Here is an 18,628-nt window from a genome sequence, read left to right on the forward strand (position 1 = left end):
GTTGAGAAAACAAGTGTCCGCTGTAAATATAAGCTAGTTAGCTTTGTTTAGCTTAGCTTGGCTTGTTTTAAAGACTGGAAATGTCCTTAAGTTAATCCAGCTAAAGAAGTTTACAGCACATTAAAACACACAGCCTACCTCAACATGTTTATACTTAATGTACAAATGAAACAATCAGAATGTCAGTTTTGGCAGATTTGAACTACCGTAGCTTACCATAGCTTTATGCTAGGCTATGGTAAGCTAACTATTCCTCTTTAATTAATGAATATCAAGTAGCATCAAAAACTCCAACTTTTCTTAAATTGGTACGACACCAATAAATGGACTTTATAAATATGCCGTTCCTGGGACTGCGCTCTCCTGCAGATCTTGGATGTTGTTTTGGGATCAGCCGCTCGCCTGCTTTGGGGCCGCTGCACCGAGGCCTCCACGCAGACCACTGCTGCTTTACCCGATGTTGCTATCAGTTGGTGTTGCTACGTCTGTCACTAGAGCTGTTTGTCTGTATCTGGAAGTCCAACGGGATCTTAACTTCTTTATTTAAAAATGTTTTAAAACCCATGTTTGATTGTTGAGTTTCTATACTACTTTGGTTTGCCTGATCTTAGATGGCTTTGTGCTTTTACCTGAGCTATCTGGGCCAAACTGGGGCTTCTAAAAGCACTTTACATGAAAGCTAAAGAGCCTGGAAAGAAACTTCTTCAGTGTTCTTCAGAAACCATTTCTCCTAACTTCACTCTACATGTTACACAAGGAGAGAAGATGTTATCACATGGCTTGCATTTAAGAAGTATGTTGATTCATTACCAGAAGCTGTGTCAGCATTTCCTTGACCTACATTGTTTAGACTGAGTTTGTGCGTAGGTGTCGTTACTAGCTTTTCTATGTTTCAGAAAAAACAGAAAGTTGATGCAGTTCAGCTTAATTTGTTTGTTCCTGTTTGTTTGTGATAAAGTTACAACTTGATGTGAGTCGAGATAATCAGAGCTCTGCGGTTGTGATAGACACACACACACACAATAATTGTCACTATTTCACATTGCTTTTTGATAACTGCAACTGTATTTGAACACCCGCATCACCTTGAACTTGACTTTCACATCAATCGCTGCTTATTTTGTTTGCTGAACATTTCCCCCGATGAAACTGTGAAGCAGATTATAATTTTCCCAACAACTTCAAGAAGACGGACGGGTGCAGGACAGCTTTCACACCTTTGACACCTTCTGAAAGTGTCAACATTGAACATCCATGCAGGAGGATTATACTTGTTGTAGCAGGTCAAAATGGGGTCAAATGAAAAAAAAACCTTAAGAGTTTTGAAGATTTCATAGTAAATATGCTACATGATGTAATCACACATAACACGCACAGTTAGTGCACGGAAACAAAACTCTTTTCGAATATCAGCGCGCGTTTCTGCAGAATCGGTGACAGTCAGAGCGGAAATGCATCTCACATGCTGCCAGCACACCAACTGAGCGTGCCGGCGTATAAACGCTGCTCGACTGCAGACGTTACAGGATACGACAGGAGGGCTTCACAGTTACGCCGAGCTTTGAGGCAACAGTCATGCTGCTGGTGAGTCGAGCTGCTTTGTCCTTAACTTTTATCGGGGATTATTCAATTAGAGCCACTTTTATACAATGTGATGTAAAAAAGTAGCACATTTGATTTCTGAACACTTATTTCATAACGTTGTCCCAAAATCAAGACGCAGACATTTGTCCTAATGCATGGCAGTGATTAACAACAAAATGCATTTTGGATTCATTCACTGATCATCCAGTAAGAACTGGCAGCAGTCGTGAAGTTATATTTCCTTTCCTCACATGTGTTCTAGCTGATGCAGCACTTTGACACGCTGTGGCCTGCACGCTCTTGTCTTGCTTAGGTGTTGAGAACTCTGCTGGTCCTGAGCTTGGCTCCCCTGCTGCACGGTGCCAGGAAAAGCCAGTCGGCCTCAGCAAAGCTGGGGCCCAGAGCTGGACTGAAGGGCAACAGTGTGAGGTTGGTCATAGATCCTTCAGTGCTGCCGCACTTCACCGCAAAATCTCCCTCAAGCATCGCCAACATGTCTCTGTCACCGTGGACGTACATGTAAGACCCTGCTGTTATTCACCTATGTTTCACTGGGTCGTGTTAATCTTTAGGTTACAGTGTTTTTCTCTGACCCGTCCGTCCGCAGTGACTCGTCCGTGGACTCTCGTTTGCCCAAGCGTATCTCAAACGCCCAGTGCCTCACCACCGGCTGTCTGAGTCCACAGGGAGGAGGGGAGGATAGAGCCCTGGAGGCTAAACCCATCAAGTACGAAGTTCTGGTCCTCCACAGGTGAGCTGCTGTGGTTTTGTTTTCATCAGAACAGCTAGAATTGCTCTTGTGTTCAGTTTCAGCTCATTTGCAGAGACAGCGCTGATAACAGAAAGAATCCAGATTGAAGCTCGTTGAGCACAAAGAGCCAAAGAACAGCAACAGAAATGCTCAGTGCAGGGACAGTTTTCACCACCATCATCAGCGAACGCGTTCACAGACAAACACGGCGCTTGTTGGACATTTCTCTCCGTACTTCGCGTCCTGATATGACTGCGCAGGTCTCAAACAGGAAGCAGGTCTTTCCACTTAACCTAGAAAACAGGAGCCACTGGGTGTTTCCATGCCGACGCCGACTGACCACATTTGCTTCGTCACAATTTCTTTCTTAATATTTTAAACTTTTTAAAATCATCAGCTAAATTCAAAAACTGTAGATACAAAGTTGCTGTGCGGTGATCACACGGACTCGTTTTGTTTCAAATGTTGTTCGTTTGTTGTTCAATAAATTCTGTGGTTAGTTTGTTTGTCATGCGTAACATTTGAGGGTTTTTCTCTCCAAAACTTTGTCATGAGTGGTATTAAAAATACTTTTTTTACTATTTAGTAAACGTTACTTTAAAAAAATACTTTACATTACAGTATTTACAATATTGAATAATTTATACTACTACTAATAATAAATTAATACCCTGTCGTTAGCCCTTTGGTATTTTTCCTTTACTTTTACTAAGTTTACTTTTTAATTAAACAATTTTTAAAACTTTTTTAGTATTTTAATGCACTTTGTGTGGATATGAACTGAAATATAAATCATTTTGAATCAAGTCTTCAAAGAGCTGCTTGTGTTGATCTGGACGTCGCGTTTTCAGTCGGACGTTTCGTCGCTCGTCCAACTTCTTCAGTGAAGAACAGAATACACATTTTGGGATTTCCTCGCCTGGATAAGCATCAACACGTCTTGTTTTCTCACACGTTTGTCACTCGGACCAAACATCAGCGAATGAATGTGGGCATCTGGTAGCTGAATGATGTTGAGGGTTTTTTTTGTTTTGTTTTGTATTTAGATCAACAATATTCCTCAATTTTCCAAAAGATCCAATCAAATGAGTCTGCAGTCACCAGGTATTACTGTTTGATAAACACAGTTTTAGAGGGTCCACGAGTGGGCGACGTGGATTCTTCAGCCTGATCTGTAATGTCGTGATCAGGGCCCAGTTTGTGCTTCTGTCATCAAATATAGCTCCATATCACCGGGGCTGTGTGGCACTGTTGTCATGCTGCAGAACCAATCAGAGCCATCCTTTGTGGCAATCTGTGCTAAAAACACAAACATGCTGAAAAACCGCAGTGGAGGTTGTGTACAGTAATGTGTTAGCAGGTCAAAGGCATGTCTATAGAACCACAGTACACATACAGATGCACGTTATGGTTTTTCACTGTTGTTTCCCATATAAACCACATTCAAGACGAAACAAAGATAGAAAGTCGTTGCATGGCTCGCAGCCTTTGTTAGAAGTAAGTGCGTCAGCACAGCAGCTGCTGCTTTCACTGCATTAAACTGAATGCAAAACACGTGTAACTGAATTAAACTGAGAGCCTTCATTTCATTTATTTCCCCCACATAAAGCCCCTTCAAACACAGCGCTCTCGGAGGGGCTGTGACCTTTCAGTTATATATTTACAACTCTTTCCTGCATCACCACAGGGTCCTCAAACCGTCTAAGAAGAAAGGGAGGAAGGCGAGGAAGCAGTACATCTTCACACTGGGGACAGAGGTGATCACCGCCGGCTGTACCTGTGTGAGGCCCACCGTCATACCTCAGGGGTAGGAAGGCGGCGACTTGTGATGGACGCATTTCTTTCAGCACGCTGTTTTCACCCTGTACAAACCTGCATTCTGCCAGTTTGCATTAAGTTATAACAGGTTCAGATATGAAAGTAAAATGTGTAACATGAAAGAGTCATTTTTGACCTGTGTGATGTTTTAGTGCTCGCGTTTTTCCCGTCTTAGCTGTTAGCGCGCTAGCTGCAGCAGCAGCTTGCTTTGTGACTGAGAGCTTTAAACGGCTGCAGAGTGTCAGTCTGCCCCCTGGTGGTCGCGGGGCTTTATTGTAACTGTAATCAGCGATGGTAGACAAAAGTGTGAGCCTTGAATTGTTGTTGACATCATTTGTACATGATAAATAATATTAATTTGTGGATATGTGTCTTTTTTTATATTTGTTCCTATTTTATTCCTAATTCGGTATTTTTCTTTTTACATTTTATACTATTTTCATTTCATTGTAAACATAATTCATAATTAAAAATGTGTATCTTTAACGTCTGAATCAGCTGTGACACAAATAATAAACTCAGGTCAAATTATTTTTATGTTAATAAATGCATCTCACAGTATTTTTAATGACAGCACTATTTTTGTTGGTCGCTCCTCTTTTTGTAAAATATTATAGACTCACATACATTTAACTTTCACTTTAAGCTAAATATTAATTGACTATAGTGGCACTCGATGTCCATCTGCAAGCTGCCTTGCAACCCAGCTCATCCTTTCTGCAGGTAAGTGCTTATGCATACCCCAGCCCCTGGGGACCTTTGACTGCTTTCTCCCTTGTAGGTAGCAGCTTATCTCTGCCTGCACCAAACTATGATTTAGTTTTAGTCATAATTTAAGCACCTAAACTCTTTTAGGGTCAGTCTATTTTTTTCAGCTGAAGATTATCGAATACTAAATCTGAAGTTGATTCAGTCGACTAAAATATAAATACATAAAAGTTTGTGTTTTTACCGAGAGTTGTTCTACACGTTTTACAAAGTGTCTTATTTTCTTTAACATCAGTTGCGAGATATGTCCATGTGTCCACTCTTTGCTTTCTCCTTGGCATCGACAGTTTTTATGCATTTTCAGGAGAAACATGAGAGCTAGTTGTACTTCCACCTCTGTTTCCAAGGGACTGAATGGTGTGCGTGCTAAACTTTGCTACACAAGGAGCTTACTTCTGATTGGATCACTTCCAAACTCCTCCCACCTTCCTACATGACTTGATTCGATTCGATTGAATCTCGTCTCTCCAGAATTTTCTCATCTCATTTTTGTTCCGTGACAAAGTCTCGGCACATTTCATCCTAGTTTCTCTACAGATCGCATGCAGTTCAAACTGATAGCAGACTGAACTGAACCCTGGTGAACCAACGTCGCTTTGCAAGTTGAATACACAGAGTGGCGATCATTTCGATTGTGCTGTGATATCCCAGCTACCACTGTTTGTCTGTCACGGACATCAGTGTGAAAAATATCACCATCAAATCTGAAAATGATGAGAAACAAAAGAAAGTTCGAGTTCAGCCAAGCTGCTTTTATTGATCATGCCAAACAGGTACAATCAACCCAGCCTTGAAGATATACAGCAACACACAGTTACAGCAAGTACAAAGCCCGTGTACGACTCCCCCGTTACAGCGCAAACATTTGACACACTTCAATCAAATCAGCATGACCAAACCACGTAAGCACATTTGATCCCATTTGAATCTTTTAGGTTGGAATTCCTGTGAAAACCAAAAACAATCAGAGACACCAAAGCAAGTCGGTCAGATCGGCCTCACGAATCGACCCATCGAAGCCAGAAATGCGTCCGAACTGTGAAGTCAGTCACCGTTTCCCCTCCTCGTAATGTTTTTACTGTATGTGTTCACTGCTCTCCTTGTATGAATACTGTGTGTGCTTTGAGTTGTGCTTAATGAAATAAGAGTGCAATCAGTGCTCTAACTCTAAGAGACTCAAACGCATGTCACTGATCTACGACTACACTACAGCTAAAGTCCCCCCCAGGTATTTGTTTCATATTCATAAAGCGTTAGTGAGACTCACAGACAAACCCAGACGGAGTGAAAGAAACAGTGAGAAGAACGAGCGCGTGGACCTGCAGCTGTTTCCAGATTTAAAGCTGGTCCTGTGTGTTTAATGAGTGGAGCTGGTTATGGCTGAGTGAGGCTCTGAAACAACATCACTGTCCAGTCTGAATAAAGCACATCACAGATTTCCAGGTTTTATGAGGTAATGATCAGATACTCAGTCTAACTGGAGAGAAACTGGAGGCGTTGCCAAGAAAAACACAGCTTCACTAAAATCATCTTCTGATGCTGAACACAGGAGCTCTAATTCCTGTTTTTACTTAGTCATGATTGGATGGCTGTTCCTCTTTAAAAACATTAGTGCTGAGGCGCCCCCCCCCCCCCATGTTCCTTTAGAAAAAAGAGAAATTTAACATCAAGAGTGGCTAAACTTTATACAGCTTGTTCAGAATCATCGCAGCAAACATCAAATATGAAAACCAAAATCTGCCCTAGTTGCTGTTGAGTTCTTCTTTTAATGCACTGTTCCCCCCTTTTTATTTTTTTTCCTCGCTCTTTCGGTTCCTCGTGCCCTTCGTCTACCGGCAGGCCTCCTCCTTCATCTCCTTGTTCTTCCTCACTTCCTCTGCATGTTTGTCCTGCCAGACACAGAAACATGAGCGCCGTTATCATTTAGGAAGACATTTTCATTAATGAAGGAGACGCCGGCGTCAAGGTTTGAACAGCCCAACGAGACCGAGTGGAAGAACTGAAACAACTTGATTTCATTGCACGAATATTCATGTTTGCTGATCAGGTTTGTGAGCAGTGCCAAACCAGAAGAGAAACGTTCAGCTGAAGCTTCATTTACACTCAAAAAACTTTTTCTTAGCTCTCAGTGTGTGTTTGACATCTTGCTAAATCTCATGTCTGTAACTTTGTAGCTGAAACAGTAAAAACTTGTTGATGTTCACTCTGTGTTGGACCAAAACCAGCAACGCTTCATTAGTGTCGCTACAAGTTGCCTGGCAACAAGTTTGGGTTCAGAAATAACACACACGGGACAGTAACGAGTCATTTTCACAGTTTGCGATGCACATGGACAAATATCAGTGTAACGTCTTCATTACTGATTTTTACAGGAAATGTAAAGTTTCATCCGAAGCCATTAGCTGGCTGTGAGAAAATAGAAAACTTCAAAGCTTGCAGAAATCCTTTGTAGCGAGAGAAAAAGAAGAAAAGCATTCAAAAGTCGAATTTAAAGGACAGTTTGCAATAATGTAGCAAACGTCCCCACAGACTCCCACGTTTAACTGTCCAACGACGCTGCACCAAACAGCAGGTTTACAGCCCAGCACAAAAACTTCATTATTAACTGTACGGAGGGTCGGGCTCATCCATCTGGACAGATCAGGCTTAAGGTTAAGGGCGTGGCTATTTCTGATTGACAGGTGTGCAGGGAGCTGATTCCTGCAAAAGCAAAATAAAAAGTAGTTTCTACGTTATCCCAGGAGATCATTAAGACTGGATGAAAAGAACCAGCAAAGTTAAATGTTCGTCTATTCTGAACAGAACAACGACACATAAACGACATGTTTATGCTGCTTTACTAAAGTCAAAGATGGGCCAGATCGCCTCCATAGTTAAAGCACAAATACATGTGCACATATAAAACATATGGTTGGCCTAAAAGTAACATTAATATGACATTTGTGACACTGCTGTCGAACTACTACATGTCACATGTTAAAATGACTCATCAGCACCACAAAAACGTTGCTCAGCATTATCAGCACTGGACTTTTACCTAATCCCCCCCCAAACAAAAACAATGGTCCCACGTGGGAGATGAACCCTGGTCTCCTGTGAGGAACCACACAAACAATGATTGTTTGAGATCAGTTTGCGACCCTCTCCTCTAACGGTCGGGGGGTTAATCACGGCCACGTTACCTTCTCCTGCAGCCTTTCCAGCATGGCTGCCAGCAGAGCCTCCCTGTTCTCCTTGTTGGCCTCCATCCTCTGCTCCAGCTTCTCCTTGGCGTTCTTGATGAAGTTGTTGTTCTCCTCAAAAGCTTTCTGGATCACCTCGCGCTCGTGCTCTCTCTTCTCCGCCAGGTGCTTCAGCAGCTCCGCCTCCTGGCACTGCAGGGAGATGGAGAAGTGAAGGCAGCTGCTCATCCTTTACACAAAACTGCAGGTGATAAGCAGGGTGTTTGCAGCTTTCACCTATTTCAACAAAGTTCAAACATATTTGAAGGCTGCAGACACAAACTGAGATGTGTGCGGTTGTCAGCACCTGTAATCTTTGTCCTCAGGTGAGCCAAACCTCATAACTAATACATCAGATCACTGTGAGCCAGTGAATCCAAAGACATTGGAATTGCCTTGTTTCCATCTCTAACAATCGTTTCACTCTCCTCACCTTTCCCCTGTTTGTCGCTCCCTCCTCCTCTCTGATGGATGAATATGAATCATTGTGTCCTCACAGGATGGTCCCTGCTCTTTCATCTGCCTCTTTTCATCTCCCCCAGCTCAGTTCCTTCTTTCTCTCCGTTCACTCCAATATTCCCTCCCACTTCCCCTTCATTCATTTTAAGCCTATTTCCGTCTCTCCGATAAATCACACAAAGAGTGCTAACAGATGTTTAACAATGGCTGAACGAGCCACAAACAGCAGATGTTTTCTGTTCAGATGACGCTCCCTCACCTTTCGCCTCTCTTCAGCCGCCTCTAGCTTCTTCTGGATCTCCTCCAGGGATGGGTCGCGGCGCTGCGGCATGGAGGCATTGAGTTCAGGCAAGCCGTCAAAAGACGGGGGCTTGAGGATGACCTCGAAGGCCTGGCCCGATGCACGCTTGTTCAGCTCGATGACTTCTACGTCTTTGATGACGCACCAGGCCAAGTCCACTGCATCTGTGTTGGTGGAAGCAGCATTTACTGTCAGAACAGAATCCATGACCTCATCTTTAACATCGCCATCATGTTATATTTTAAAACATGGAAACTCGTTCAGGGAAAAGTACAAGAACAAAAAGATGTTGAGTCTATTCTGTGTGCTGGAGGACGGCTGAACGATAGCAGCAGGGTTGTTTTTGCTTCTTTTAAAAAAAAAAAAAAATATATATATATATATATATATATATATATATATATTATTTAAATAAAAATATTTATTATTTAAATAAAAAAAAAAAAAAAAAAAAAAATATATATATATATATATATATATATATATATATATATATATATATATATATATATATATAAATAAGCAAACACAAACCCTTCCTCACAGCAGGCGAGCCAGCGTTTTGTTCATCTCCATGATTCAACTTAAGCTGGACTAATGTGCTGTATCTCGAGGTTAGAGAGACCAGTCGTCTATAAATGAGATCGCTGTAATCAGACCGACTGAACTCACTTTATTTAATAAGAAATGTCAACGTGTGCTTTAAAATCGAATCAAACTAAATGTTTAGTATTTAGTATTTATACAGTATTTATACAGTTTCATACATTTTGGGGGGTTAATCAGTAATTTAAAATTAGTTCGGTCTTTTCACAGATCTTTAATGGTTTGGAAGTTAAATCATAGCTGATATTTAGAGTTGGTGCCATAAATAAACAGAGGAATGTGTCTTTATGATTACACAATGAGATGCTGCTATAAACATAAAATCACATATTCCTGGGACAGAGCCTCGGGGAAGTTTATAATGAGGAGGAAAGAGGCCTGGATGCTGAATGATCACTGACGGTGCTCAACACTCAAACTTTCACATGTTTGTAAAAGTATGACGTGGTCAGCTGCACATTTAAAATCAATACAGAGATTATAAAGGTGCCTCGTGATGTACCAAGAAGTATCCAAGATCTCTCGCTTAAATAGCAGCAAACACATTTATTGTCACACACGTACAAAGAGATAAGAAATCCCCGACGAGGATTCAAACCCACGAGCACGAGCAGTCCATCGCCTGGACCACTCCTCGTCTGACAGCTGCAGTGATACTGAAGCATAAACTTCGGCTGAAATGCAAAATGTAAATGATGGAGAATCTGGTTTACTTTGAGATCGAATGTTTGACTTTAGTCAGAGATCTGCAGGAAGAACACAGAAAGTGTTTCACTCTGTAGAAATGACGCCAAGACTGAAATATAAGTTATATGTTCAGAATTTAGTTCCAGTTCGCGGTCACTCCTGATCTGTTAGAACTTTAGATTCAAATTTAGAGGGAAACAAAACTGCTTCTCGCTCACTTTTAGCTCCAAAGGTGATAATTTAGAAAGATCCAGAATTAGGACAAAGGATCAGCGTGCGTCAGCTCTGACTGTGGGCCTGACTGGGTCATCTGTGGATGAGCATCAAACTTCAGCCACAGAGATACTGTCTGTCTTTTATAAGCGACTGAACCCTAATAAGCACCAGTGCTCGTGTGAAGGAGATTTCTTACCTTCTGCCTTGTAGGTCGGGTTTTCTGCAGTGCGTGGGTTCAGGCATGAGCAGAACAGAGACACCAGGGGGAGCTCTTTGACCTTCTCTTTATAGGCTGAGGACACACAGAAGATCAAGCTGAATCACGCAGTCGAGGACTGACGACGTAAGTCATGCTCGTTATGTCGTACCAGCGGACATAATAACGACACAAATGCTGCATGTTCATATTTGAACAGATCGGTCGCAGTATAGCGTTTAAAGCAGAGGAGCAGGGCGTGTGAGGTGAACGGGTTTGTGCTGCGACTGCATTTACCTGCCAGAGTCATGGTCTCACTGCAAATGTAGCTCTCCAGGGACGCTGAAGATCCTCCTCACTCTGTCAGAGAGCTGTGCAGAGACAGAGAGGGCTGAATGCAGGAGCATCAAGGGCACAATGAGAAGAAGCTGAGGAGACGACAGCGTGTAGAGCAGCCAAGTCATGATAATTGGACTCATGCAAAGCTGCTCTAGCAGAATCAGAATAAAAAGGCGGAGCGTGATGCAAAAATCCCACCTGAGAAGTCAACTTTAAGCTCACATTATCAGATCAGAGCTCTGCAGACAACAACTATTCTGGGTAAAGATCTCTGACCTTCTCGACAACAGTTACCTGACATGTGAAAAAAAAGACACATACTAATTTTTGTTTGTCGGTCGGGTGTTCCTGCACTTTAAATGTGGTTGTTTCACCATTAAAAATGGAAAATAAAGTAAAATGTTCATCAAACAGCAGAATGAAGCTCTGCTGTTTTAGTTCATCTCAGGCTACTAAACTGTTTTTTTGTTCGTGTGTTGAGTAACTTTGCCTCCCCATCAGATAAATGTGAAAACAACCATCTGTGCAGAAAGTCGAACATCCTGCTGAAGAAGCTGCAAGTCAAACATGTTTTTGAGGCGTGGCAGAGAAGCTGCTGCAAACCTTCTACAGACCTTTAAAACGCCGCCTTTGCCCAACAAATTCAATAATTCATAATTCAACAATAATTCTGTGTATTTTTCAATGAATTGCACCGAGGCACAAAGGCAGCAGAACCAGCTGCCATCGTCTCCTCAGATGGTCTCGTCAACACTGAGCTGTTATAAATGTGTCTCTATCTAAACTTCTATCATTTCTTTAACTCTGAACTGTTTCGATGAGCCTGATCGATCCGAACAGACACACTTATCTGCCTCTCTAAAACATTTTGTGTGCTAATTGGATAATCTCATCCTCTTAGATTCTGGGCGTGCTCTGCACAGCTTACTGACCCTGCCTCGCTCCGCTGCACACACTAATTACGTTTGCTTAAATCCTGGGAGCCAGCATCACCGGCACGAGGACACACAGCCAGCTCACTGTGAGGTCCAAAACAATAACACAACATTTGAACGTCATGTAACAGGCGTGCTGGGGTCCTTGATAATTGAGACATTTGCTATCTTCAGACCTTCCCACTGTGTTTTAAAGTGACGGAGCTCCCACCAGCCAGTGGACAACATCGCCGTGGCTACACCCATCTCTTATATTTGATCCCTGATGTTGTTCCCTTTAGATTTAGTTGAACTCACCATCTTGAAACCTAGAGGATGGAGCTTTGTGGGACACATTGTAGCCCAAATCAGGACCTTTTCTCAACCTTAAACTTGCCCTTACTAAGTGAAGTCTAAATCTAAAGGTGCTCTGTCTTCAGACCGAAAGTCAGACGTACTTGGACTGATGTCTACCCCACATGTGGCCCTGTTACAGTCAGTATTCATCAGTCCTGTTAGTTCTTCTCAGTTTCTCATCTAAAGAGTGCCTGCTTGTGTCGTTTCTGACATTAGGAACAGACGACTGGCATGTGTCACATTAATGACGTCGGTCCCACTCTGTTAGTCTCTTAAGGCCTCAGTCACGGCTTAGAGACTGGTCAGTGACAAATGAGTATTATTACCTGACTGGTTGCTGAGTGGTTGCTGGAGCCACAGTCACCTGTAGTTCCCTCACAAACCAGCCACATGTAGTGAAGCTTGACCAAGTGTGATGCTGACTGGAAACCACTCAGTGAGTAGTTGCCATGCAAGCTAGGAGAGCAGCCAGAAAGTGAAGCTAAGCAGAGTCTTTGATCGAAGTGTAGACGTAGAGGGCAAGTATATAAATTATTATTATTATTATTATTATTATTATTATTATAAATATCCAGGCTTCCGTTTGTGCTTCAGACCTGGGGTTGTGTGTTTTGTGTTCAGGTCTCCATATCCCGGATATGTAAAATAAAGATAATTTTTAAAGTAAAAGGAGCACTTTTGAGCTGAGCCAAAACAACCAAATTTAATACAAGCAAACCTGTATACCTGTGATGTGTGACTAGGATTTAGCCATTTGTAACAGTGACTGCCAGGAAATTAGTTCAACCAGATGCAACCAGTTGGGGAATACAGATTATTTTCTATAGACCAGTGGTTTCCACTCAGTCTTCAACCAGTTTGCTATAAATTAGAATCCCATTTAATATGATGGTGAATTGATATTAACTGATGCTAAACACTGCCAGCACCAGTGCTAGCTGATAACTCCACCTTTTCATCCAAATGTGATCACATCAGCAAAACCGAGATAACACAAATGCTAAACTCAAAGCTTTAACATGTTTGTAAACAGCTGAAACTACCTAAAAATTATTTTATTGTATTTTTATCTGGATGCACTAACAAGCAGCAAAGGTGCTGGATGTGTTTCAAGCTTGGCCAGTTGGCTGTTGAACGTTTACTCAGACAGAAGCAAATGAGCATATTTCCCAAAACGTGTCTGTCTGTCCGTCTACAAACGAGCGTGTCAGCGAGCCCGAACGTCCGTCTCTACACAGAGACAGACGTGTCCTAATGAGACAACCTGCATCACCGAGGAAGACAGATCATTATACTGCAGTGAGCTCAGGCTCACCTGGCCACCCTGACACGGCTCCCTGAGGGACAGACAAGGACAAACACATGATTTTGCACAGCACACACACACACACACACACACACACACACTAATCAAGCAGTAAACGAACAGCTTTGCTGCACTGCTGTAATGCACACGCACACAGGACACACACAGCTGCTTCTCATATTATAAAGACGCCCAGGTTGCAGATCAATGCGCGGCTTCCTGCAGGAGTGAGTGTGTCACTTCGAGTTTGGGAGAGAGACAGAGGGTGGAAACATTTGGGTGGTGTTGGTGGGAAATTCTGCTGACAGCTACCTTATAGGCTGTTGAGGTTTTTCATTATACGACTGTATGATGTTCACTGAATTTGAATTTGAGCTCCTTAATTGGTAGAGTCTCAAACAAACAAAGAAAAAAAGCAAACAAGCCCCCAAACAACAACAGCGAGCAGCGATTGCTATCAGAAAATCTCCCAACTAGTCGGCAGTGTTTCCTGTAAGTCGCTGCTCTGGCTGGTTGAAATCTATTGAAGGTTCTGCACCTTCTTCTTGTCCTGGTGGTTGCTTTGTTTGTTAGCAGTGTGAATGTAGTTTGGCCGTAAACACTTGCTAACTATTAGCTGAGCGGTAGTAAAACTTGAAAGAATGAGGTGCACTTACTTACTTTCAAGGGAAATGGTCCACGTTTGCAGTTTGTGTCACACTGTTCAGGGTTTAACTCAGAGATTATACAAAAGCACCACCTGTGTGGCAGCATGCTAGTGACCAAAGCAATCACATGTACGTTTTTGCCAACCGGTCAAGAATACACATATTTTCCCAGAGATGTTTGGGTCGCTCAGGGCTCACTGAGTGGTCTCTAGGCCCATGTGACCGGAGCTTTGGCTCATCAACCTCCAGCAACCTTTTGTCACTCGTCACTGAATACTCATTTTGCCCTCATGACCGATCCAAATGATTCTGGATCGGTCTCATTTGATCCTCCATTAAGACCATTGTCACATGTACAAATCTTTCCCTTGACCGCTTGCAGAGAGTCGGGTAAAAGAACTGATGCTATTCATGTTTTACGCTAAAGATGGAGCTAACAGCCAGGTAGCTTAGCAAGGAGCCCTGAGAGTCGACGGACTCAAAAAACTGACAAGTATGAAACTCATTCATAAATTCTTGGTTTTATTGGCTGCTTCAATAACAACACAGCTAAGTGGGAATTAGCACTGAGCGGAGCCACGCTACATGTTTCCTTTTGTTTCCGGACATTGTGCTAAGCTAAGCTAGCATTGTCAGCATGAATGATTTGTCATATTTCAGAATATTTAATATTTTTCAGCACTTTAACATTAAAATGACATTCAGTTACTTATTGATCGGCTTTCCTGTAAAAAAAAGAAAGATTGTATCCGACTGTGTTTCAGGCCTGAAGAGGTTTTCTTACTGAGAGACTTTAAGCCTCCTGCTAAAAGTAATATTAAGGCACTTTTCTGATCAGACTTAATGAACACTGATTTGATAAGATTTAAATGAATGAATTGGTTATTCTAAATGTAATATACAGAGCTTTGTGTCTATAGAATGAAGCACAGTATGAATGCATGGCTGAATGCTGTAGCTAAAGTGTGTTTACTAACAGCAGTAAATCTCTATATAAATGTGCCACGTACATTTTTATTTGATATTCTTTCTCAGCATCACTAAACTATATTTATTTAGTAGTTTAGCTGCAGAGGTCATATATGACCACTTTCTCCTCCAAATCCTTCTCATCTCTGAGATAATTTCTGCGAGTCGATTAAATCTGTATAAAAATTGATCGGCGTGGTCAGCACGCTCAACACAAACACACATATTCTTTCAGCTGTGATTTGTACTTGAGCTGATATTTGCTTTTCTAACAGCAGTCGTCTCATTTCCATTTTTCACAGCACTGAGCTCAAGAAGGACGTTTTTTGTTTCCATGGGAGCAGAATTTTATGTACTACTTGTAATTGTGTTTCTTGTTTCTAATATTATAATATTAATAATAATAACTCTGTACTTGTGTCATCACTTAGCATTCTTCATAGCAAACACCAGGATTGATCAGACTCTCGGAGACAAAACATTCCTCTGACATTGGTTTAGTCTTTACAGATTGTTTTCTTCAGTCATCCAGGTCATCAGCCCTGTGGGAGTGTCCCCCAAGAGGGACAATAGGACTTAAATCTGGGACTCTCCACCATTTGACCCTAGAACTGAAGAAGCTTTTTGGACGAGAGGTGAAACGTCTTCAAGCAACTTGAAGAAGTCCAGACGCTTTTCTTTCCGAGCTCCTCTACAGATTGTTGTACTGTTATGTTTTTCTGCTCCTACAAAGCTGCTCTGCATGTATATTAATCAATTCACTGGGAGATTACTGCTACAGCAACGAAACTGCAGACTTAAACCTGATCAACCATCCAAGACAAATCTGAACTTCTGACGGTTCTGAGCACATTTTAAATTCAGACCCTCGCCGGTATGACTCTGCCTTATGCACAAACACATAAAAACACCCTCCATTTTCTCCCCGGTCTCTCCGTCTGCCTCTCCTTCCTTAAATCAGACACAAAGCTGCATTTGGACATATGGAGAATCAATAATAAATGATGTCTCACGCTCTACACTTTGACGATACACTCGGTTCGCTCCCTTTCTGTCGCCTATCAGCAGGAACCTTTGCCGCCGCATCATCACTCTGCCTTCCTCACCCTGTCCCACCCCACGGACACGCTTGACTACACACACATGCAGGTACTGCTCATTCATGCCATGAAAGTTAACCTGAAGAACCCAAAGTGGCACACAGTGCAACACAGATGTGTGCAGCTGTGTGCCTGGCGCTGCAGACTTACCCCCCTCTGTACGGCGTCTTCTCCGCTGCTGATGGTGAACCGGTGACTACGGTTACCCCGTCTGGCTGCAAGGATGCAGGCGTCAGGCAACAGCATCAGCAACAGCATCGATGCTGCCTCCATGACATCACCATGGAGACGCCTCATTGGTCTGAGACGCTGCCAGCATCTGATCCTTTCAGCCAATGGGAGCAGACAGGAAGGATGGGGGGGAGGGACGTCAGCTCTTTGTGTTGTACTGCAGGGTGGGTGGTGGAATCAGTGTTTTAATGTATGGTGCAGGAGTGTGTGTGTGTGTGTGTGTGTGTGTGTGTGTGTGTGTGTGTGTGTGTGTACTGTGCATGAGAGAGAGTTCAGGGAAGTAGTGTGAGAAACTGGGGGAGCTTTGTCTCAGCATGAGGCCCAGATAGGAAGCACGCAGGACTCTAAATTATTTAGATCCTAACTGTAAATACAGGAGCGAGAAGGAAATCTCGAGCACATGCCGTGTAAGTATTATTATAACCACAAATACCAGTTTCTTCTAAAGAAGAAACTGGGGGAAAGCCTCGTAAATGCTGTTATTTTCCGATGTTTCACTGTTGTAATCTACAAACAACATGCACCTACTGCATATAAGCTTTTAATCATACACCTGTGCTCTTCCTATTTGGCATTAAGGCCTTCTAGCAGTGCTCCTAGTGTAATATCCACAGCAGTTTAAGGTTGTATTGTAGCCGACTGTAAATGTTAGTCCTTACAAGCATCGCCATTCAGCTCCACTGTATTCACAAATAAAAGTACACGACAGTATATTTACAGTTTTTCACGTTTTTCAAAATGTATTAAATTTTTACAGTGGATGTTTACAGCTGCTGTACTTTACGCATGTTTTACTGTAACGCAGCCGCTCTGTGATCGCTGCTTCTGTCTTTGAACCTCAGTATAGTGATCTGTATCTGCAGTCTCAGGCTGAACCACTTAAAGTAACTTTAAATTACACATTTTTCTTTCATGTTTAAGGAAGGTTAAAGGTTTTGGGCGTCTTTTTATTGATATACTGAAAAAAGGACAGGGTGGCTTCGTTAGCTTAGCGTTAGCTTAGCGTTAGCTTAGCGTTAGCTTAGCGTTAGCTTGGCGATCTGATAGCCACACTACTGTATGTGATGACATCATTTCCACTTAACTGTAATGCTTTTTTTTGCATTATGTTTGGTTAAAAGATAAAGTTTTTACAAATTTTGCATATGAGAAAACACCGACAGTCATACTGTAATGTGTGATCTTAGACTGATGTTTTATCCATACCAGATCACATGACCTTGCTACGTTGCCAACCAACCACCTAAAATCGTACTTTTGACTGCACTTTATATGCACTGGGTTACTGTAGCAGACAGCGCCACGTGATTATGCAACTTTTAACACCTTTTCCTGATACGACCCTTAAGCGGTGTGTACACTACTCTCTGTGGCCACACCTACAAATGGCAGCTAGCTTCCAGTCATCACTTTTTGTAGCATTTCTGCAATTTAACACCTTATAAAAGCATAGTATGATTTTCATAACAAACAGAATCAGTAATTTATATTCACAATTTATACGTGAACTCATGTTGCCTAGCAACCACCTACAAACCAGCTAAAATGACCCATTTGTTGCATTCATGTACCTACACCATCCTTTCATTAATATCATGTCAAACATGCATCATTTAATCATAATGATAAGCTTTATATCAGACTTTTGTTAACACATATATTATGATGCCATCATGTTGCCTAGCAGCTACCACAGCCTAAAATCACAGAGCAATACTGCAGCATGTTCACGTACATCTGTGCTTCAGCTGACCGATCTTTCAGTCGAGCTTTAGTCTGTTGGTGTCGTTTGAATCATGATTAAAACATGACTGATGTTGTGTGCTGCTCTATTAAAAATTCAAAGTGAAAGATGTGCTAGATATTAATGATGCTTCGTTAGAATATTTTAATACATTTTGTTGAGACGAATCTTGACAAAGCTCTGTTGTTGGATCCCGGCAGCCACAGACTGCCACTGAAGATGACAGTGACCGTTGTGTTATTACTGAGTCGCTCTGGAAAGGCCTGCGAGTCCCAACGTGATGTTAAACACTGTTTGCAGAGTGTTATTGCTCTTGGTCTCACAGTAGTTCTGCTGCAAAGCTGGCGTGATCGTGTGTTTGGAGCTTGGAGCTCATCTGCGTTTTGCCCCGGGGGAACACCACTCCTACTGAAG

General features: G+C 42.2%; 2 protein-coding genes across 2 annotated transcripts; one reads left to right on the plus strand and one right to left on the minus strand.

Moving 5' to 3' along the window:
- Positions 1–1,561: 1,561 nt before the first annotated feature.
- Positions 1,562–4,245, plus strand: il17a/f3 (interleukin 17a/f3). Its single transcript, XM_006792945.2, has 4 exons — positions 1,562–1,584; positions 1,898–2,103; positions 2,192–2,335; positions 4,023–4,245. Exons 1-4 carry the CDS (start codon positions 1,576–1,578, stop codon positions 4,144–4,146), a joined length of 483 nt encoding a protein of 160 aa, XP_006793008.1. The 5' UTR covers positions 1,562–1,575; the 3' UTR covers positions 4,147–4,245.
- Positions 4,246–5,652: 1,407 nt separating this feature from the next.
- On the minus strand, positions 5,653–16,484 carry stmn4 (stathmin-like 4). Its single transcript, XM_087852378.1, has 6 exons — positions 16,390–16,484; positions 10,905–10,978; positions 10,608–10,703; positions 8,861–9,066; positions 8,104–8,295; positions 5,653–6,810 (listed from the first exon to the last, which is right to left on the minus strand). The coding sequence occupies exons 2-6, from the start codon at positions 10,915–10,917 to the stop codon at positions 6,751–6,753; spliced, it is 567 nt and encodes a 188-aa protein (XP_087708504.1). The 5' UTR covers positions 10,918–10,978; positions 16,390–16,484; the 3' UTR covers positions 5,653–6,750.
- Positions 16,485–18,628: the final 2,144 nt, after the last annotated feature.

This window comes from Neolamprologus brichardi, chromosome 15, assembly GCF_056152115.1.
Source record: "Neolamprologus brichardi isolate AB-2024 chromosome 15, ASM5615211v1, whole genome shotgun sequence".
Taxonomy (NCBI): Eukaryota; Metazoa; Chordata; class Actinopteri; order Cichliformes; family Cichlidae; genus Neolamprologus; species Neolamprologus brichardi.